This window comes from Crinia signifera, chromosome 1 (genome assembly GCF_055691185.1).
Source record: "Crinia signifera chromosome 1, ASM5569118v1, whole genome shotgun sequence".
NCBI lineage: Eukaryota > Metazoa > Chordata > Amphibia > Anura > Myobatrachidae > Crinia > Crinia signifera.
This window is the reverse complement of record NC_139217.1, coordinates 331,545,161-331,568,719: the sequence shown is the minus strand read 5'-3', so window position 1 is coordinate 331,568,719 and position 23,559 is coordinate 331,545,161. Positions and strand designations below refer to the sequence as shown.

The 23,559-nt window shown below is 42.9% G+C and overlaps 1 protein-coding gene across 3 annotated transcripts in view; it reads left to right on the top strand.

The window, feature by feature from the left end:
- The window catches only part of OSGEP (O-sialoglycoprotein endopeptidase), a 39,113-nt gene that overhangs the window by 181 nt on the left and 15,373 nt on the right, over nucleotides 1-23,559 (top strand). Inside the window, exons 1-7 of one of the 3 annotated variants that reach the window (XM_083145225.1) lie at nucleotides 6-92; nucleotides 3,636-3,759; nucleotides 3,990-4,109; nucleotides 6,267-6,442; nucleotides 7,841-7,936; nucleotides 8,548-8,597; nucleotides 21,659-21,737. In XM_083145225.1, the coding sequence (XP_083001351.1) occupies nucleotides 3,645-3,759; nucleotides 3,990-4,109; nucleotides 6,267-6,442; nucleotides 7,841-7,936; nucleotides 8,548-8,597; nucleotides 21,659-21,737 (636 nt within the window). In that variant the 5' untranslated portion in view covers nucleotides 6-92; nucleotides 3,636-3,644. Of the gene's footprint in view, nucleotides 1-5; nucleotides 93-127; nucleotides 563-3,635; nucleotides 3,760-3,989; nucleotides 4,110-6,266; nucleotides 6,443-7,840; nucleotides 7,937-8,547; nucleotides 8,598-21,658; nucleotides 21,738-23,559 lie in introns of those variants that run through there. The other 2 variants (XM_083145222.1, XM_083145229.1) reach the window with 2 other exon arrangements.

Genomic DNA, 23,559 nt, shown 5'->3' with positions numbered 1-23,559 from the left:
GTACAGGGCGGCTTGGTATCCATGGGGTGTGTGTTCACTGTGGTGGGGGTATGTCTGAACCTGCGACCCTGGACCGGCCAGCAGTGTGACGGGTAGTGCTATGCTCCATGATGCTATGTCTACAGAGCTATGCACACCATCGTACATTAGCTGCTGTGTCGACATGTCATAATGTGCATTATTAACCGCTCATTGTGCAGCACTGTACAATGTGTTGGTACAGTGTTGTTATTACAGCACACCATACCCCCCTCCCAGCTATACCCCTAAAAAAAAAAAGTTTGGTACCGTGTTAGCCAGTTGATAAGAAAAGTTTTATTGTTCCTCAGCAGAGCCGGATTAACAATGGGCCTGATGGAGCTACAGCTCCAGGCCCACTCTCTAAATAGGCCCATTTTGTAGCTGAGGGAGAGTGCTTTCCAACGAGCCTGGCCCTATGTCGCTAGCCCCCCGGGAACCAGAGATACCAAGAGGCAAAGCTGGAACGTTTTCCCCACAGGATAACATGGGTCCCGCAAATTCTGACCCCAACCTGGTTCCAACGGCATCACAGAAGCTTGAGGTTGGTCTCAGTCTAACCCAAATTGCTGGGCCTTCAATCTGATAACAGGCTGGTCCATATGGGTTCATTGATTCTATTGTGGGTAAACCGATTTTTTCATTTTTGAAATGTAATTTCATGGCTGTTCATGTTGTTTGAGGACAGATTTTTCTGGAACCAAAAGGCCCAGTTTCACAGGACCAAAATCATTTCAAAATCAATCGAAGCCCACATGTAAATGGGTTAGTTGGTTCAGAAGATATAGCTGGTTGTTTAAAGGGGGGGGGGGGGTAGTTTTCTCTCCTCCTCACACCAGAAAATGTAGGGACTAGGCTGGTGTAAAAGGGGCAAGACCGGGTAAATCCCTGCATTTTCTGGTGTGAAAGGGGTATTATTTCAAATAGCCGGGACCTGCATTGCTCTGAATACAGCCGGGCAGCCCCCTGCTCTCTGCCCGGCTGTCATTTCTGCCCGGCGGCGGCTGTCCCCCAGTTACCGCAAGCATGTGTTCCCTCTTGGCAATGAGCATGCAATCCCACATGGCAATGAGCATGGAACCCCTGGCAATGAGCATGGAACCCCTGGTAATGAGCATATAGGTAAGCAGCACTTATGTTGCATAATTTTTAATGGGTATTATGGTGTTTGGCATAATACTTAATGGACATTATGGTGTGTGGCTTAACATGTAATGGGCATTATGGTGTCATTTTTAATGGCGCACAATGCTCCTGTTTATGAAGCATATTGTGCATTATTGCTCAATCTGTTGGTATAGTGTGTATTTTGGCTCAATCCATGTGGCAAAATGTAAATTTTGCCTTAATCTGGGTGGTATAATGTGAATTTTGACTTAGTCCATGTGCCATAGTGTGAATTTTGGCTCAGTCGGTGTGAATTTTTGTTCATTCCATGTGGCATAATGTGTAAGAGGCAAGTACAGTATAAGGGGGTTACTATTGTGTTGCTTGATTTGTATAAGGGGTATATGGTGTGGTAAACTTAGGTGACCCCATAAAAGGTTCTGAAATGTTGGCTACCAAGTTTTGGCTTTCAGTATTTTTTTTTATGACTGGAAGTGCCGCCTCAACCCGCAAGTATCTTAGGACATCGGCGTCCTGCGGGTGCACCTTTGGAGGACACCCGCCAATATATCTCCCTGCATTTTTCCTATGCCAGCCCTCTGCTTTTACCAGGCATATATAATTAGTGGAAAGTATTTACACAAATAGAGACACACCCATGAGCAGACAACCCAACCAGAACTCTGGTTACGCCCCCCACATTATTAGGTGCGGCCACAACCCCTATTATTGCACATAATAGGCCCTTGATAATTTTCAGCTCCAGGCCCATTTAGACCTTTATCTGGCACTGTTCCTCAGTGAGCCCCTATTTATGCTGTATTTTATTATCACACCCTGTACGTTACCTTGTAATTTGTTTTTATGTTTGCTATGTACAGCGCTGCGGACACTTTGTGGCGCCTTAGAAATAAATGTACTACTACTACGAAACACATATGTAGTTTCTGGCTAAATCGGATCAAAATATTGCTCAGTGTGTATGTCCTATATGCGGGTACCCACAGTTGCTTGTGACATTGACTGTGCTGCTAACTGGAGGAGAGCCCATGGGGTGCTGTGCAGTGTAATCAAGGAAGGAACAATATGTCACTCTGACCTTCATTAACTTGTTTTGGTATGTACCCATGATTTCATATGTCAGCGGGGTACACATAATTAGTGTCTACCTAATTGCGTCCCATCCACTCCTCTGCATGCATTGCAGAGTACTCAGAAGCATGGCAACAGCCATGTGCTCTTTTCTGCTTATTTTTTTTTATATTTAATTTGAAACATTATACAGGTTGAGTATCCCGTATCCGAATATCCATTATCCGAATTATTCCGAAAACCATACTTTCCAGAAAGTGTACAAAAAAAATTTGTTTAGCTAAAAACTCACTGGGGACATATGTAACAGCACTACTGAGGACATAATATGTAACTGGCACTATATATGTACAAGAAAATGATTGCTGCACATACTTTTTGTACTGTGCGATGAGGTGCCGCGGGAGCGCGCACCCCATCGTATAGCATCGCACCGCCGGGATCGGTGCGTGTGTGGGCACCTTCACTTCCTTACATGCAACTTTGGTAGTAGTTATCTGCAGATTTTCCATTTACTTATTGTTCCTTGTTTTTAGGACATTTGTCAGAAATCAAGTTATAGTGGTAATTACTACAGGTTGAGTATCCCGTATCCAAAATGCTCGGGACCAGGAGAATTTTGGATAACAGATTATTCCGTATTTTGGAATATTTTAATATTTCAATGATGTATTTTGAAGTATCTTGCATTTATGCTGTATAAACACATAAAATAAACACAAATATATTTTATTACCACATAAAATACACACAAATATATTTTATTTGTTCAAAAAACAAGGTTTCAAAACATGAAACAACATTTGTGTACTGTTTTGAAACCTTGTTTTTTGAACAAATAAAATATATTTGTGTGTATTTTATGTGGTAATAAAATATATTTGTGTTTATTTTATGTGTTTATACAGCATAAATGCAAGATACTTCAAAATACATCATTGAAATATTAAAATATTCCAAAATACGGAATAATCTGTTATCCAAAATTCTCCTGGTCCCGAGCATTTTGGATACGGGATACTCAACCTGTAGTAATTACCACTATAACTTGATTTCTGACAAATGTCCTAAAAACCAGGAACAATAAGTAAATGGAAAATCTGCAGATAACTACTACCAAAGTTGCATGTAAGGAAGTGAAGGTGCCCACACACGCACCGATCCCGGCGGTGCGATGCTATACGATGGGGTGCGCGCTCCCGCGGCACCTCATCGCACAGTACAAAAAGTATGTGCTGCACATACTTTTTGTACTAGCTTTTTCTAGCATAGCATCGCATCGCATGCACAAGGCATACGATGCGATGCTATGTGCACTAGTTAAGCCCACAACACACGCCGGGATCGGTGCGTGTGTGGGCACCTTTACTTTAAATGTGTGGGATGCATTTGGTTATACCTCTTATCTCTCTACTCAGGAAGCCACAATGACTATTGTTCTTGGATTTGAAGGCAGTGCCAACAAAATTGGAGTGGGGATCATTCAGGATGGAAAAGTCCTAAGCAATCCACGGAGAACCTACATAACCCCACCTGGGCAGGGTGAGACGGAACCATTAGTGAATTATGTCTATACATATGGATATTAAATACTTGGGTACATAAAAAATACACATCTGGATTTTGTGAACTGTTGCTTTTACATTGAAAACTGTAAAATAATGGTTCATTAGCCGCTGATCTACCCTGCTGATCATTACTTTGTCTATATAGTGTATTTTACCTGTCAGTTAATATAACGGAATGCTGCTAACTATCTTGCTATAATGCAGGTTTCATGCCCAGTGACACTGCTCGTCACCATCGCTCCTGTATATTGGATGTGCTACACGAGGCTCTAGAGCAGGCTCAGTTACAGCCAAAGGACATCGACTGTGTGGCTTATACAAAAGGTAAAATGAGACTTGTCACTGGTTCCATAAAGAATTCAAATTCAAGGCATTAAATGGGCTGACTGGTGAGAAAGGCATAAGACGCCTCCAAAGCCACTGTAACCGTGAGGAGGAATGAGTGACTTTCTGTACTTGCTGCGCTGCTATCTGATTGTGGTATAGTATGTATTGTAGATGCATACAGCATCAGGCCCAATACAGTTCTGGCACAAGTACAACTTTTACAGGCAATATTAAATATAGTATTTGGATTGAACAGAAGCTCAATGGAAAACTTTAGGATATGTATATGATATCACGCTATAGGGGTATACACACGCTTCAATTTTGACAGGTTTTCGATTTGATTTTGCTTATAGAAGCAAGATCGAATCTAAATCAAAAGAACGCTTTCAATCCACATTCGATTCGATTCACGCTCCCGTTTTCTCTATGTTGATAAGAAAATTAGACTGTCCAGGCAAGGAAATATCGACTCCGATCCAGTAAATCGAATGTGTACACTGTGCCTTCAATGCAAATCGATATTGATATCGAATGCAAAAGTGCGGATTGAATGTGAAATCAAATGGAAAGCAAAGGCCAAATCGGAAGGCAGTGGAATTGGGGAAATCAAAAGTAAATCAATGCGTGTGTACACACCTTATAACAGGATCTGATACTCTGGGGGGTATTCAATCTCCCGCTGCTATTCCCACCATATTCAATGTTGTCTTTCCCGACAGCAATGAACAGGGATCTCAGCAGAACGGGCCTGACTTTAGAAGCAGTTGGCCCTGTTCTGCCGATGATTGTCAAGCTCCCGGCCGCAGATCAGCGTATTTCACGGCCACGCCCCCTTTTCAGCGTTTGGCAGTTGGGACATTGAATCCCACCTGCCGATTCTTTGTCGAGCCAGCCGAGAACGGGACAGGTTCACGGCTGTTGGGCCAGCCCAATAGTCGTGACCCGGGATTAAATATCCTCCTGTGTGTTGCTTTCCACTCCCTCTAAAGGCAGCAAACACATTTGGAAAGAGATCTGAGGGAGAGGAGGGAGAATTCTGTGTAGAACCTTCAAACCATTAGACACAGTCTGTTTCGGTACAAATAGCAGTGAGATTTAATAAATAAAATTAAAGCTATTAAGAAATGTCAGTAACTGAGGACAATTGTGCTTATTAAAGTAGTTTGTTAAAGGAAAATAATAATAAAAAAAAATCAAACACATTCTAACTACAGTACATACATGCATATTTGCGTCTTCAAGCTCCATTATATGCAAATAGGAGGAAGAGATAAACTAAACTGTTATTCTAGCCGAATTAAGTCCTGTTATTCTAGCCGAATTAAGTCATATCCGGTATTTGTGTATTTGCAGGGCACCCAATTTACATACGTACGGCACCGTAGGAACATCGCATCGCATGCAATTTTGCTGTTCGATGCCATTTTCCTTAGTTAATTTTTAGTGCACCGCTGCCCGCGGATTGTATTGCATGCCATTTGCAGTGCGATGCGATGCGATTTTTCATTGTATAAGCACCCATGTGATGAGATGTGATGGTACTTCATTTTAAAAGCACCCATGCACACCCTCACTATCCACGTCACCCCGAAGCGTGGTGAGCGGACGCGGTTACGTGTCCTCCCGACCTTTTCAAACCCTCACTATCCACAACGGCTTGGAGTTGCTTTTAGAAAGTGTGGCGAGCCACTGAGCCCGAAGCGTGGCGAGCGTACGCAAAATATATGTAAAGTTATCCATGTCCCCTCGCGGGGCTCTCTGCGCTTGCCACACTTCGGGGTGACGTAGATAGTGGGGGTGTGCTAAATCCCATTGCCTCACATAGACATGTACACTGGGGGTGTTTTGCTAAATCGCATCGCACGCAAAATTGGATGCGATTTTGCATGTGATGCGATCGGCGGTCAGGGTGCAGTGAATAAAACTAGTGAGATCGCATCAAATCGCATGGCATGAAAACATGTGATGTGATGCGATGCGATTTCACTACGCAGAATAGCCCACTAAGCAAATAGTTTAGTGGGCGCCCTGCAAATACAGAAGTACCTCATATATCCTTAAAGATACTGCATCATATTCAAAGTGATATAAAAATAAAAGTTAAGTCCATGTACAAATAATTTTACTTTATGTATTATTTTTCCTTTTTAGGGCCAGGAATGGGAGCTCCCTTGTTGTCTGTAGCAATAGTGGCGCGTACTGTAGCTCAGCTTTGGAAGAAACCCCTGCTGGGGGTGAACCATTGCATTGGCCACATAGAGATGGGGCGACTAATTACTGGTGCTGAAAATCCCACTGTGCTGTATGTGAGTGGAGGCAATACACAGGTAATCAGTAGGAACTCTCCCATATCTGCCATATGAAGATAAGCCATTCTAACTTAAATGACTGTACCTGCTTACCCAGAAATCTTAATTGGTGTTAATGTGTTTACTTGTGTAAGTACTTGCACCAGTCAAGAGGCTACATAGAGATTCTTCAGGTTTGCATTTCAGTCCGCCATCGATGCACTGTTGTGACTCACATCGACTCTTAGTAAAGGGTATGGGTTACTCAGTGATGAGCGGTGGAATGTATTTACCGTTTTCTGGACTTTTCTCCTATGTAGCAAAAACTCACTGAACTGCACAAACATGGTCCATGTTTGAGTCAGGATCAGCGTAACAAGTTTTAGGGTCAATTATGGTCACAGGATTTAGATGGTAAACACCATGTGTCTGCCTGGGGTATGGGTTATAGAGCTGACCGTAAGAAAGGCGATAATCAATAGGTCCACCACCATTTGTCAACAGGACATAGGTCGACATGCCTTAGGTTGACAGGGTCGAAAGTTTGACACAAGCAATAGGTCTTTATGTCAACCATGAATTGCTACTCTCGGCACTATTATAACCTAACTCTATGACCGCTTGGATAGTAAAGTATGAAAACCCTTTTTTTGGGGGTGGAAAAATGTGAAACACTCATGCCAAACTTTTTTAGGTCCAACTTTTTATGTCGATCTATTGCATGTGTCAACCCTTTAACCATGTCGACCTTTTCATGTGTCGACCTATGGCCTGTCTACTAATAGTTGTCTACCTATTGACTGCTGACCTTTTTATTGCACACCTACTGACCGCATGCCTGTACATTCTTCATATGTACACGTATGTGATGTAGACCTAATTCCCTTAAGGCCTTAGTTGCATGTAATGCCAATGTTCATGTAATGTAGTTGAGCGGTTTTGTTTTATTTTCTATGACGCATGCAATGCTCAGTGGATGAAGAAAGGCACTATTACAACTAAAGGGCACTGATCAGAAATGCATTGGAAAAGTAATGGGCGTTTACTAGGAGATGTCTTAGGGCACACACTCGAAGATGTGCTGTTTTATGGGTGTGTCGGTGAAAGTGCTGCTGACATGGAGAGCCATCCTGGGACAGAGGAAATGCACTTGCAAAAGGGCTGGTGCAAGTTTTGATGATGCATCCGATTGATACATCTAAAACACGCACTAATCAGTATTTGTGTCCATTGATACTGAAAGTGGGTGCCTCAGTCTTTATACCATCAGATATACACAAGGTCTTCGTAGCTGCATTTGCATAAAGCTGTGGCCGCAGATTGCCAGTAGCTGCGACTGCTTCAGCTTCCACCTCTGAGCCTCTGAGTTTTGTTAATTAATTTAGATGCAGTAATGTAAGTTTGGGCTGATTGCAGATATCATATATTCTGCTACAGGTCATTGCATACTCTGAGCATCGGTATCGAATATTCGGCGAGACAATAGACATTGCTGTAGGAAACTGTTTGGATCGTTTTGCAAGAGTTCTGAAGGTAAGAGACATTCAGCATTGTTATAATCCAAATAGTCAATGTAAAACATTTCTGTTGTTTATATAATAAATACAGGTTGAACACCAAAATGTTGGTCTGTGAGGGGGGGTCACTCCGCAGGGGAGACGAGTTGCGGAGGAAGTGGGGAATTGTGCTGCAGGGGCTTGCTGTGCATGCAGATGATCCAGCTAATAATCAGGCAAAACGGGTAATCCGGGATAGTGCCGGAACCCCCGGTGCCGGATATCGTGGTCTACTTGTACAATGAAATAAATTATCACAGACCCTGTGTGTAATTACCCTAGACCTGGCAATTAGCTCCCAGGCAATACCTGAAAATATAATAAGACAAACTTTTATGTCGTATTAAGGTACCAAGTCACACACACTGGGCAGTATTCAATGAGGCTGATTCGCCATGTTCTACGGCGAATGTGTGCTATTTTCATGCTCTATCCTAAACAGGATTCGCTGCACATGCCGAGTATTCTCATTGAATACTGCCCAATGATGCAATAGCCACCATATAACTTGATGAATGTATTCAGTATGTTTGTGTGCTCATACTAATATGCTGTCTGTTTTTCTCTTCCGTCTGTTATCTCCCCAAGATCTCTAATGACCCCAGCCCTGGTTATAACATTGAGCAGATGGCTAAGAAGTGAGTATCACAATGTACCTTAAGTTCTCATTTAGATTGTCCTTTGCCCAGTCACCAAGCAGTAAGCTGTGTTTTTAGTTTTGTATATTGGAACCCATCTGTAGATTACATAATGGCATTCTGCCCCAAGGTAACACAGCTCTGAGGTAATTTCCGTAAAGATAGCTAACAGTGGCTATATCTGTTTTACAGGAAAGCATTGCTCTGTATGGAGAGATGATATCTTCTGTATTGTAATTAATCTAATGTGCCTTACTAGTAACAACAAAGTACAAAAAAGTTGTGATTTTCAGGTACAATTTCTTCTACAATCCCCATGGCAGCCATACATTGGGATATTCCCTTCCCCCACTAGAGCAGACAGGATGCTCCACCTCCCCTGCATCTTTTTTTCCTGTCTCCGTTTAGAAGTAGACAGAGTAGGACAGATTATTTTTGTTTGAACAGGGTTACCTCGGACCAGCACGGACAGCTGGATGAGGTGGCTCCCCGGGGAGAGGAAGGTGCAGGAGACCAGTGGTATTCCTCTCCTTGCATTCCGTATCCTGCCTATTTCAGATTACCTTATTTGCGGGGACCGTGGCAGCATGATCCGGCGGAAGCAGGTCTGCAGAGGATACAGAGCGGCAGCCCAGCTGGAAAGCCGCAGCTGCACGCGCTAGAAGTTAAGGCAGAAGGGGCGGAAGTGCCGGGAACGCGTCACTTCCGCCCATAGACGCCGGAGGTGCGTCTCTAAATTCAGCCCCGCCAGAAAAACACGGGGCTGTTAATTTGGTTCCGTTCGGCCATCCTGTATACGGAGGACAGCCAGAAAACAGTTAAATAGCCGGTAATGGCTCAGTTTGTAGCGTTCATTTGTACATGCTGTTTGGTGATACAAAACGCTGGACTGGTTATCATGGAAGCGCCTTCTCCCCAGAAGCCAGATGATGCCCCAATGAGGTAAGCCCTTTGATTTTGGGCATCAGTATTGTTTTTTTCTGAGTTAGATATTGAGTGTAGTTTCTCTGCATTTTAGTGTGCCTGTCTCTCCTGTACATAAGAAGAGGACAGCAAAGAAAAAGTTTACAGAATCGGTGTGCATGACATGTGATCAGCCGTTTGCTTCACTTCAGAAGAAATCCTTATGTGAATTATGTGAAATGGCGCAAACTAAAGTGTCTAAAAAATCCGAACATACTGAAGTCCTTAAGGAGTTAATGTCTTGGATGAAACAAAATTTCGTCTCAAAGGATGAATTTGCACAGAGTCAGTCGGTTAAAATCCTCAGATGAATTTGAATGTGAAGATAAGGATTCTTCAGAAGAATCTGGTGAACTGGAGGATGTGAGATCATTTAATTAAGAGCTTGTAGAGAACATGCTTAAAAACATATACAAAGCCATGAACTTTAAGGAAGCTGCATCCACCTCTAAAACCAAAGACCCCTTGTATGAAGATAGAGATAAAAAGGGGAGAACCTTTCCTGTTAACAAGGTGGTTAGAGATATGATAAATAAAGAATGGGCCAACATTGATAAAAGGTTTACCTTAGGGAATAGGGTAGAAAAGATGTACCCGTTTAAAGATGACGAGTTCCTTGGATGGTGCACTATGCCCAAGGTACACGCAGCGGTGGCGGAAATTACATCAAAGTCCACTATACCGGTTGAGGATGCTGCAGCATTTAAGGATGCCATGGACAGAAAAATTGAAAATTCTTTGCGTAAGGTACATTCAGCTTCCGCAGGCTCCCTGGAGACCAATGTGGCTATGGCTTCAGTAGCTAGAGCTGTTCGACTTTGGGCCTCTAACCTAAGAACAGATGTTGAGGAGAAGATATCGAAGCAGTACCTGCTAAAGAACTTAGAAGTTATGCAGAAGGCCATCGACTATATGTGTGAGGCCTCACTTGACGGTGTGTCCTTTGCAGCTAAAGCTATGGCAGCAGGGGTAATGGGGCTAAAGCCTTGGAATGCGGATGCTAATTCTAAGAATAAACTCACGAATTTACCCTTTGAAGGAAAGTTCCTCTTCGGTTCCAGATTAGATACGATGATACAGAGGATTTCAGGGGGGAAATCGGTTCGTTTACCTCAAGAAAAAAGGAATCGCTTCAATTTCCCTGCTTCATCAAAACAGGCCTATAGAGAGGCAAAAACTTACCGTCCAGGGAAAATGTATTACAAGAGAGGGAATGCTAATACCTCCAGGCAGTCCTTTCGACAAAATTTTCGTGGCCGATACCAACCAGATAAAGATTGGGGCCAGAAGGGAAAGTTATGACTATCTCCAGGAGAAGACGATTGGGGCCAGATTAATGCTATTCACAGTAAATTGGAAAAAGATGATAAAGGACACCTGGGTGTTGAACATAATTCAGCAAGGTTACTGCATCGAATTCGAGAAAGTTCCCATCCATCACAGATTCATGAAATCAAGGATACCAGAACTTCCAGAAGAGAGAAAAGCGCTGTTCTTAAAAATAGATCAGCTCCTACAGACAGAAGCCATAGAAGTAGTACCAGAGAAGGAACACTGAAAGGGTTTCTATTCAAATCTATTCCTGGTACGGAAACCGAATTGTACATTCAGAACTATTCTGGATCTGAGGGAACTGAATATATACATAAGACAGATAAAGTTCAAGATGGAGACCTTGAGTTCTATTGTGATGGGGATAAAAAGGGAAGACTACCTCGCATCAATAGACTTAAAGGATGCTTAATACCATATTCCGATCAATCGATGGCACAGAAAATTCCTGAGGTTTTCGGTGGCCAATCACCATTTTCAATTTACTTGTCTACCATTTGGGCTGAAAACTTCACCAAGAGTTTTTACCAAGGTGTTGGTAACAGTGATTGCAGCATTAAGAATTCAGAAGATTCAAGTGTGGCCCTACTTAGACGATCTATTGATTGCAGGAGAATCATTAGCAGAAGCAGAAGTCAACGTTAATATGACTATAAACCTGTTGCAATATCTAGGTTGGGTCATAAACAAAGAGAAGAGCCAGCTGGTACCAGTACAGAGAATACAGTTCTTAGGAGCTATGATAGACACTCGTCGGTTCTTAATTTCCATTTCTTCAGAGAGATGCAGAAAGATACAAGACCTTGTCAATCTATTACTGCAAAGGAAAAGGTTTCCCAACTACTAGGTATGATGGCATCTTGCATCAGAATCATCCCTTGGGCTCAATGGAGAATGAGGAAACTCCAATGGCTCCTCATTCCTCTACAAAAAAGAGTGTATGGCGATCAACACCTGATCTCATTAGATCAGGAAGTAAAGAAAGATCTGCTATGGTGGCTACAGGGACTACAAAGCAGGAAAACCAGTTTAAAAGAACCGGTGTTTCAAATATTGACCACAGACGCCAGTCTCTTCGGATGGGGCGCCCATATCGAAGGGAGATCGATCCAAGGTACATGGACGATAGAAGAGGCAAAGAACTCATCAAATATGAGGGAGTTACAGGCGGTGTGGGAAGCAATATGTTGTCTAGAAGGAAAAATCAGCAATTCCCATCTAAGAGTTATGTCGGACAATGTTACCGTGGTTTCCCATATAAATCATCAGGGGGGCACAAGAAGTGTAAAACTGATGCGCATGTCAGAGAAAATAATGAATTGGGCAGAGCACAACCTAAGATCGATGACAGCGGTGTATATTCCAGGCAGAAGAAATACCCTGGCATACTTCCTGAGTCGGGAGGTAGTGACCCCAGGAGAATGGGAGTTGAACAGGGAAGTATTTTCTCAAATATTGAAGAGATTCGGCACCCCAGAAATAGACCTGATGGCCAGCTTTGGGAACAAGAAGGTGAGCAACTTCTTTTCAAAGTAATTTCATCCGCAAGCCATATTTCCTCCCTTCCCGATGATAGGAAAGGTCCTGAAAAAGGTGAGAGAAGACCGGGTAGAAGTGGTGGCAATACTACCTTACTGGCCGAGAAGATCCTGGTTCGTCAATGTTCTAAGGATGGCGGTACAGGAACCTTGGCCTCTGCCCGACAGAGTGGACCTACTACATCAGGGTCTGGTTTATCATCCAGAGCCCCCCACGAAGTTATCTCTAAAGGCATGGAGATTGAACGGAAGATACCGCTGCGGGCTCGGTGGCTCGCTACGCTCGCCACGCTATTTAAAATCAACTCCATGCCAACATGGATAATGGGGGTATGAACTATCCATGTTGGCATGGAGTTAAGTTACTTTTTTTGACATATTTCGTGGCGAGCGTAGAACACTGTAGTAGCACGGCGCCATGCTGGCGCCGTGAAACTACAGAAGTACCGATCATTTCAGTGTACTGTATAGTACTTCAGTGCACACCTGTCCAATGAAAATATTTGAACAGTCGACAACTTTTGTTTTGTTTATCACATGTGACCGTGTAAGAGTGTGTACACACGGTTCGATGTTCTGTGCGATCCGATGTACGATTCGATGTTTTGTCCGATTTTTACTTTTCCCTTTTTTTTTTTTTTTCTCTACTCCTTAAGATATGCCTTAAGATATGCTTAAGATTTAGACTTTTTACCATACAATTTGCTATGCGATTTCCTATTTGATTTACTATGCGATTTCCTATGTACCTTAAGATTTGCTTAAGATTTTGACTAAGCGATTTTGACTTAACAACAGGATGACTGACAGGGCCCTGGAAATCGTATAGCACATCGCATCTTAAGCATATCGCAAGGCACATACGATGCATGCGATATGCTTGCGATTTGTGCTAGATAGAGTGTGCTGCCCACTCTATCTCCCCTCCGATCTCTCCTTAAACGGGAGCGCGCATCGGGCTAGGAAGCCCTTACAATGCATACAATCAGTATGCGATATGTATGCGATATGGCTTCCGATGTTGACGATATCGTCAACATCGGAAGCCATATCGAACCGTGTGTACACACTATAACAAACCAGTTGCTCTTCGGCACAGAACCACCATATTTCTGGCATCATTAATGCAAACATGTCGGAAAATTTTCTGGGCACCAAATATAGGGCCAGATTCTGTAAGCTTCAAAAGTGATAAAATGGAGAGTGATGAACAGACAGCCAATCGGCTCCTACCTGCCATGTCACAGACTGTGTTTGAAAGGAATGGGATCATTCGTCAGACTGCATTTAGGTCTACAGTCATTAGGTCGACCCCACTAGGTCGACTGGCATGAAGGTCGACCTGACTTAAGGTCGACATGGGCCAAGGTCGACATGCCTTCAGGTCGAATTTGCATAAAGGTCGACATGAGGAAGGTCGACTGGTCATAAGGTCGACATGGGTTTTTCACTGTTTTTTGATCCGAATGTCGACACAGTCGACATGGACACAGTTGGCAATGAGAATCAGACCCTCGCATCGCTCGCTTCGCTCGCGATGCTTCGGGCACGGTGCCTCGCTGCGCTCGGCAGACTGTTTTGTTCTCCCACCACGCCCTAGTGGATGGTAGGGCATGAAATACCGCCTGTCGGCACATGTCGGCTCAAAAAAACAATATACAAATCCCAATGGAATTGATCAGCACATTTATTCACAAATCTTGTCAGCTGTGTTTTTGGCAAAGTGATTGCTAGATGGCATAGAGTCCTGTGTTCCAGTCATTTGGCCCAAGAGATATGGCTAGTATGGCAACAATCCATAAGGTGCACACACGCAGTTCAATAACATGGGAATGTTGCTAATTTTAGCCCGTTTGAGCAATATCAAACATTTTATCGTACAGTGTGTATACCGCACCCGATGGCCAATTTTGCTCTCCCGTGAGTTGTTTATGGCCCCCTCCGTCATTTGGTATCTGGTCCCTGGGTCAACACTGTCTAGTTTGACCACTATTGGTCAACAGTGACTAGTAAGAATGGTCCACACAAGCTGAAGATCCACATGGACATGGGCGACACTCAAAATGTTGACAAAGGTGTTTTTTTTTTTTTTTTTTTAACTACAGACTTGCTTCCTGCTTTACTATCTAAGTGGGCCTAGAGTGCGAATATGTGTGCCCGAAGCATTGTGAGCAAACGTAGTGCACTTATAGTGTCCATGTAGACATCCATATGTGAAAAACACTTGTCGACCTTTTGAGTGTTGATTTATGTTGCCCTAAAACCTGTGTCAACCTTTTTAGGTGTCAACCCCCCTCCCCCATTCCAAAACCCAGTCCTCTCTGCGTGCACAGACGACGAATTGGGTCGTTACGAGGGCCACTGCTCGAACTACCCCTCTGCCGCCGCTGTCACCAGCTGGCATCGGCAAGCACGCAGATATCGGTGGCTGCGGGGATCACGGGTGTGTACCCTCCTACCTTTGACTGTGAATAACCTGTTTGTTGTATCACTGTCTCCTTTTGTAAAGTGCAATGGAATATGCTGTGTTATATAAGAAACTGTTAATAAATAAATAAATAAAATACGCACCTTTTAATCTCTGATCTTTAATCTGCCATTTGTGGGCAGACCTGTCTGTGTGCAGTTAACATATGAAAAACAGCATTGTAAAGGGTCTCCTGTACATGAAGTGGCTGTTTCATGTAGAAGAAATGCATGCAGTTATGTCACATAGTTTCCATTTCCCTAATATTGTCATTGTGACACATGCAAGTGGCTTGAACATCATTGTAGTTTATGGACAATTGTAATTTGGTTTTGTTTTGATAGTACAGATGCAGGGATTAAGATAATTGGTCAGTGCAGAGATAATAGGCCTCATTTAGAGCTACAGTATGAGCATCTCCAGCAGGAGGGGGCAATTTTGCACAAAATTCAGATATGAAGTTGGGAGGGGATGTGTTTCTCAGCTGTGCACTGAATAGCAGTGTAAACATTAGCTTCCCATTTTTTTTTTTTTTTTTTTTTTGTGCTACATCCAAAAGCAGACACCATTTGGGGCAACAAGATGGAACAGTGAATAACATTGCTGCCTCGCTGAGATTTTCTTAGCGTTCTGAGCAATGCTAAATCACTCAGAACGCTCAGCGATGTGTGCTGAGTGATCTGTCAGAGCCAGTGTTCTCCAGTGATAGCGGTGCAAGGAGCCGCAAATCACTATGGCTCCTAAACACGGAGAGATGTAGAGTAATTTTCGAAGCAATCTAGTGGGTGATTCTGATCTTGTCCACGCGTTCTCACAGGGGAGTAATATTTTGTGCCTGCGCATAAACTTTAATGGGTATGTGCAGCTGCTTGGTGCGTGCTTGCACAGCACTGCGGGTGGTTCCTGTGAAACCGCGGGGTATTCCCATGCAGCAGTGACGCTGGTGTGGGGGACAGGCAGCTGATGTCAGCTGCCCGCCCACTTCCCGTACAGGCACCCGCAGATTTAAGACACCAGAGAGGTATCTTAGATCTGCGAGCGCTGTAGAAATCATTCGATGGTCAGCGACCAATAAATGATTTCACCCCTGCATGCAAGGGTGCGAATGGATCTTTATGCTAAACATCCATTTGCGTGTGGAGGAGAGGGCAGGCGGTCGCTTGGCAGTGTTAAACTGACCCGCAAAACTGCAAATTTTCCCGTGTGTAGGTCAAATTTATCTGGGTACACACCTTACGTTTTGTCTGTCCCATTTATCTGGTGGGAACAATATTCTGGTCATGTATGGCCGCATATGCAAACACTGATAAACAGATTATGGTCATTCAGACAAATTGTTTACATCCATTTTATTTAACAAATTGTAAACAATCCACAATCCTTTTTGTACATTTTCCAGCATTTAAGAGTGAACGGTTACTTGTCATATGCTCCTATACATTACCAAATGTTTGTTACCACCAGATAGATTAGACAGAAAAATCTGTAATTGTGTACCCAGCATAAGGTAACGTGTTTGATTTCAATTAAGGCTCTATCTTTGCAGAGTTTACACTTTCTCTCCATGCTTCTGTGGGTTTCATCTGTCTACTGCAGTTTCCTTCCACACTCCAAAAATACACTAATCGGTTAATTGGCTTCGGTACAAAAAATGTATTGTGTGTGTCTGTCCATGTGATTGGGACTTTTAAATTGCAAGCTCTACTGAGGCCAGGGGCTGATGCAAATTACTCAACATTTTCTGTAAAGCACGGTGTAATGGGGATGCGGTCATTTGGTCTGCTGCATTGTGGTCGACAGTCATTGGGTCGAGTCCATTGGGTCGACGTGCTAGGGGGTCGACGTGGCTCTGGGTCGACATGGGAAAGTGTCGACATGATTCTAGTTCCCAGGTTGAACTAGATGGACGCAAGTCTTTTTTCAGCCTTACCTACTATGTAACTATGTGACATAACTTGGTCTTCCAAGTTATGGAAATGATGTTGAAAGCCAGAAAGGACATTTCTTCTCTAGCTTATTACAAAACATGGATCAAATTTATTGATTGGGGTCGTTTCAGTGGTGACTTCTCCTCCATATCAACGTATAGAGTTTTACAGTTTCTCTATGAAGGCTTTCAAATCAGTTTCGCTCTGGCCACAATTAAATCACAAATATCAGCACATGGGGTACTATTAGATAGACTATTGGCAGAGGAAAGACTGATAAAGAGGTTTAATAGAGCTATGAAGAGGATTCGACCACCAGTCAAAGCTATAGTGGCACCGTGGGATCTGAACCTAATGCTTTCGGTCCTGGCTAAACATCCGTTCGAGCATCTAACAGAATGTTCTTTAAAACTCTTAACCTGGAAGACAGTATTCTTAGTCGGTCACCTCGGCTAGAAGAGTAAGTGAGCTACAAGCTCTATGGATTGAAGAACCTTATCTTGTTATCTTCCCTGACAGAGTTGTGTTAAGGACACATCCAGAATTTGTCCCAAAAGTGGTATCAGCCTTCCACCTCAATCAAGAAATTATTCTACCTAATTTCTATCCTAAACCAGAGAATGAGGAGCAACAAGGCTGGCATACGTTGGATCTTGTCCGAGTTATCTCCATTTATCTGGAAAGAACTAAAGACTTTAGGTCAACCAAACATCTGTTCGTTATTCCAGATGGTGTCAGAAAAGGAAAAGAACCTGGGAAACAGACTATATCCAGATGGATACGAGAGACTATCGTGACAGCCTACAAGCAGGAAGGCAAAAAAGTACCTCCTATTGTACAGGCACATTCCACACGGGCAGTCTCTACTTCCTGGGCAAATAAGGCCAAGGCGTCGGTGACTGAAATATGTAAAGCAGCTACCTGGTCGTCAGTACACACCTTTGTGAATCACTATGCACTTGACGTTTCTCTTGCCAACTTTGGGAAGCATGTCCTTCAAGAGGCGGTTTCCTAATGCCTCTTTATAATAAAAAAAAATTTCATGCATCATATTACCCTCCCGTTTATTATCTTGGGTATGTCCCAATGTATGGCTGCCATGGGGATCGTAGAAGAAAGAGTCGAATTATACTCACCGATAATTCCTTTTTCTTCCTAGAGATCCCATGGCAGCCACTGATTACCCTCCCTTGTGTTTCTGATGTGTTTTCTCTAGGGACCATGAGACAGAGACACTCAAAAGATGCAGGGGAGGTGGAGGAGGGGTCCATTATACCCAAGGTGGGCGGTCCCAAGAGAAACCAATCCTGTCTGCTCTAGTGGGGGAAGGGAATATCCCAATGTAGGGCTGCCATGGGATCTCTAGGAAGAAAAAGGAATTATCGGTGAGTATAATTCGACTCTTGTATTATTATGCACACAATACATTTTATCTGAGTTTCCTAACCTAATATTTCAGGACAACGTAGGTAATGCAATGGAAGATGACACAGTATAACTTATATATATAAATTTAAAACAACAAGATAGGGAGTGTTTTTAGGGCCTAAGATGTTCCTTAATAAGCGTACATATTTCTTTCATAAAGTATCTTCAGGTTTTTATGTTTATCATGCACACATGTATTTGTAGATATAACAATATACATTTGCATATTTCGTTAACATGTTCTTAACCCCTTCCCGACATTTGACGTACATGTACGTCATGGTCGGGAAGTACTTCCCGACATTTGACGTACATGTACGTCATGGCTTCTAACTGTCACTGCGTCTATAGACGCGGTGACAGTTAGGAGATGTCTGCTGTCCCTGACAGCAGACATCCCCCCTCGCCGCCCAGGGGGGGCAGGGGTGCCCCCCCCGGTCGGCGATCGCTGTGATTGGCTGTTCAAATCTGAACAGCCATTCACAGCGTTTCCTGTGTTACCGGCGGCTAAGCCGCTCGGTAACACAGGGATCGGTGGTGATCGGTGCTGTTAAGTACAGCACCGATCACCACCGATGAGCAGCACCCCCCTCCCACCCACCCGGCACTCACCCGGCAGCTCCCCCGGCAGCAGCAGCAGCAGCAGTAGGCAGCCTCAGCGCACGCAGCGCTTCCCCCCTCCCACCCCCCCCCCCCCCCCCCGCAAGCCGCAGCAGCATGTATGAAATGGGTTAAAAAAAAAAAAGTACTGAAATATATATATATATATAAATATATATATATATATGTGTGTGTATGTGTATATATATATATACACACATATATGTATGTGTATATATATATACATATATGTGTATATATATATATATATACACATATATATGTGTATATATATATATATACACACACGCACACACACACACACACACACACACACACACACACACACACACATATAGAAAGATATTCCCGACATATGACGTATATATACGTCATGGTCGGGAGGTACTTCCCGACCGAAGACGTATATATACGTCATGGTTTTAAACTGTCACCGCGTCTATAGACGCGGTGACAGTTTGGAGATGTCTGCTGTCCCTGACAGAAGACATCCCCACTCGCGGCGATCGCTGCGATTGGCTGTTCAAATGTGAACAGCCAATTGCAGCGTTTTCTGTGTTACCGGCGGCTAAGCCGCTCGGTAACACAGTGATCGGTGGTGATCGGTGCTGTTAAGTACAGCACCGATCACCACCGATCGCCAGCCCCCCCCCCCCTCCCACCCGGCAGCCCCCCTCCCTCCCACCCACCCGCCAGCCGCAGCGCCAGCCCCCCTCCCAAAGCTGATGACCAAAATGGGGTCACTTGTGGGGGGGTTCCACTGTATTGGTGCTTCGGGGGTCTTGCTAATGCGACATAGCACCCACCATTCATTCCACCACCAAATATCACTCCTTCCCTTCTGAGTCCTGCCATGCACCCAACTGGTATTTTTTGGTCACATGTGAGGCATTGCCGTACTCGGGAGAAATTGGGGCACAGATTTTGGGGTGCTTTGTCTCCTTCATTCCTTGTGAAAATGAAAAATTTTGAGCCAGAACTGCATTTTTCTGTAAAAAATTACATTTTTTTACACAAAAATGCAGATCTGGCTCAAAATTGTTCATTTTCACAAGGAATGAAGGAGACAAAGCACCCCAAAATCTGTGCCCCAATTTCTCCCGAGTACGGCAATGCCTCACATGTGACCAAAAAATACCAGTTGGGTGCATGGCAGGACTCAGAAGGGAAGGAGTGATATTTGGATTTTGCAGCACAGATTCTGGTTGAATGACCCCCCGAAACACCCATACAGTGGAACCCCCCCACAAGTGACCCCATTTTGCAAACTACACCCTTCAGGGAATTCATCAAGGGGTATAGTGTACATTTCAAACCCCCAGGGTTTTCACCAATTTTGATACAACTGAGCTGTGAAAATGAAAAATTATTTTTTTTTCATTTTCACTGCCCAGTTGTACCACAATTGGTGAAACCCCTGGGGGTTTGAAATGTACACTATACCCCTAGATGAATTCCCTGAAGGGTGTAGTTTGCAAAATGGGGTCACTTGTGGGGGGGTTCCTAACTTTTAGCATCTTATGGTGCCTAGAAACCTACATTGTGCCTAAAAAATAATCTCATACAAAGGAGGCTCCAAAATCAAGTAGGTGCTCCTTCTATTATGAAGCCTGTGGTTTGGTCACCGTGCACACTAGGGCCACATATAGGATATTTATGAAAACCAAAGAATTGGGGGAATCAATTTTTAGTCACATTTATCTAGTAAAATCTGCTGTGTTCCTTAGAAAAAATGTATTAAAATTGAAAATCTGCAAAAAAAATGAAATTTTGAAATTTCACCTACACTTTGTTTTAATTCCTGTGAAACACCTAAAGGGTTAACAAACTTCCAAAATGCTGTTTTGAATACTGTGAGGGGTGCAGTTTTTGAAATGGCATCATTTATGGGGGTGTCTCACATACAAGTCCCTCAAAGTCACATCAGAACTGAACTGGTCCCTAAAAAAATCAGTGTTTGAAATTTTCTTGAAAATTTGAGAATTTGCTATTCATATTTTAAGCCTCCTAGTGTCCAAAAAAATGAAAATGAGGTTGAAATAATGATGGCAACATAAAGTATACATATGGTCTATGTTAGTTATTAACTATTTTGAGTGGTAAGATTATTTGTCTCACAAGCAGAAAATTTAACATTTTGCAAATCGCAAAATTTTCCATTTTTTTACGACATTTTGGTATTTTTCACAAAAAAACACAGACTGTATCGACCAAAATTTACCACTAACTTGAAGTACAATGTGTCACGAGAAAACAATCTCAAAATCACTGGGATAAGTAAAAGCAAAAAAAAGTTATACCCACTTAAGTGATACATGTCAGATTTGAAAAAAAGGGCTCTGTCAGGAACGCAAAAACTGGCTCTGTCAGGAAGGGGTTAAGGTAGATTTTAATAGATTTTTTTTTAAATAACTGTGTAGATCAGTGGTTCTCAAACTGAGTGTTGTGGCACTTGCAGGGGTGCCTTGGATTGGTGGTCCAGGACCAATTTAAATTACTTATAATCAGTGATTGTGACCGTCAATCATACAATACAGTAAGTGGCCAAAAAGAAGTGAGTCCTGTCACTCAACACATAAATGAACATTAAGGTGACATGAACACAATTTACTTACCTAATATTTTTTTCTAAAATTCACAGTAGGAAACATTTGACTAAAAGGTGTTGTGCACAAAAAATGTTAATATTCTAGAGCACTGCGATTCAAAAAAGTTTGGGAACCACTGGTTTAGATGTCTTATTAATCATGCAAGTTAATGGCTTTATTTAATTTTTATTCTCAGGGGTAAAAAGTTTGTGGAACTACCATACACTGTAAAAGGGATGGACGTGTCATTTTCTGGTATTCTGTCCTACACGGAGGTGAGAGAGGCTGGAACAAGACCTGTGCTGTACTTATGTTTCTAGCTCCTGGATATGCCATTTTCTGAGAAATTGCTTTCACATCACACCTCAGACCTTTGTTATTGCCAGATTGGTTACCTATGGACCTGGGTCAAGGTACGGTGTGAAAGTACCACAGCATATATAGCATGGGTCGAATAACCCAGCAATTCCACCCGGGTTATAAGAAGGGTTAAACCTGGGTTACCCTCTGTATAATAGGCAACCCAGGTTTAATGTGAAAGCGCCAGGATCGTGATCCCGGGTCTGAGCTGGCTTTGAGATGTGAAGGGGGATAGGTCTGACTGGTTCTTCAGAACGCTTCGGATTTTTTGTGTTCTTATTTACGAAAACCATTATTGTAGAAAGGTAGATGTGTCTATTTGGTGGATTGGTAGTTAAGACAAGGTGATGGGTATGTGATTTTGACGTTCAGTATATTGACAGTGTGAAGTAGTACCCGGCATGCTGATATATTAATACGGTATTTTTACAGTGTGGATTTTACATCTTACAACATGATGGTTATTAATTATGTTTGATGTTGCTAAGCCCAAACTGTTAAAATGCTTTATATTGCATTATTAGCATGTTAGCATTCCAGATTCAATCTTGCATTGTTCCTACATCCCAGTTTAAGTGCTGCTTCTTAATATATGACATACAGATACTTTTATTGCATATCATGCAGACAAATGATAGCAGAAAGTAGGCATTTGGGGTCACCAGATCAGTGTACACCAACAATGTTTGACATAAAAATGTTATTTCAAATTTGATTGGCCTATTATAAGTGACAAGCTGGGTGACTGGGGGACCTGTGTCATATTCATGACTCTCAGACACATGGGCGAATTTGGATGTGAGAAGCAGCGATTATCCAGTCTATTGTACAAGCCACCATTGTAGATACACTCAAAATACCACAGGAGTTTTGTTGCAGGATTTAAATCAGCATTTGTTTTTACTGGGAATACATGCCATGAATTTGAATCTTAAGAATCTTAATAATCTGCCTCTTTAAATCCTGCAGCCAAAGAGCCAATTACCTCATGTCCCTTGTAATGCCCAAATGCCCATAATTTGTCTATAGACCAATGCATGTGCTTTGTCTTACAATTTATATATATTTACTATATAATAGTCTCGGGGGGGGGGGGGCGGCACTCCAAGCGTGGTTGCTCTATGAAACATGCCAAATGACCCGTGCCCTCCACTGGCAGTGCAAGACTGTCAATCTGTATGCGTCTCTGTGGTATCGGCGGCACTCGGAGATCAAAACACACACATCACAGCCTGGTGTGTGTGTGTTTTGATCTCCGAGTGCCACAGATACCACAGAGACGCATATATATATATGTATATATATATATATACATACAGAGTAGTCCAGTCAATATGCGCAAATAGTTCCTTGTTTAAAAGAAAAGTCCATATGATGGTGGTTCATGCAGTGCAGCTGTTTTTCTGGTGAGAGGTAACACCAAAACCTCAAGAAGACGGACATGCAGGAGAAAAACCAGAAAGCGCACGATGTGAGTATAATGCAAAGAGTACTTTACTGTAATAATAAGGTCACATACATGTAAGTTTAAAATAGCAGGTATGCAGGTATAATAACCCGGGGAAGCAGATCAGGCATCAACACGCTCACAGAGTATAGCGCGGCAGCAGCTGAAGGCTCCAGACCGGGACCAGGACAGTTCACAGACGATCACAGCGTCAACACGTCATCAAGGACCGCCCCAACGCGTTTCGTCATTGGATGACTTCGCCTCCTGACGAAGTCATCCAATGACGA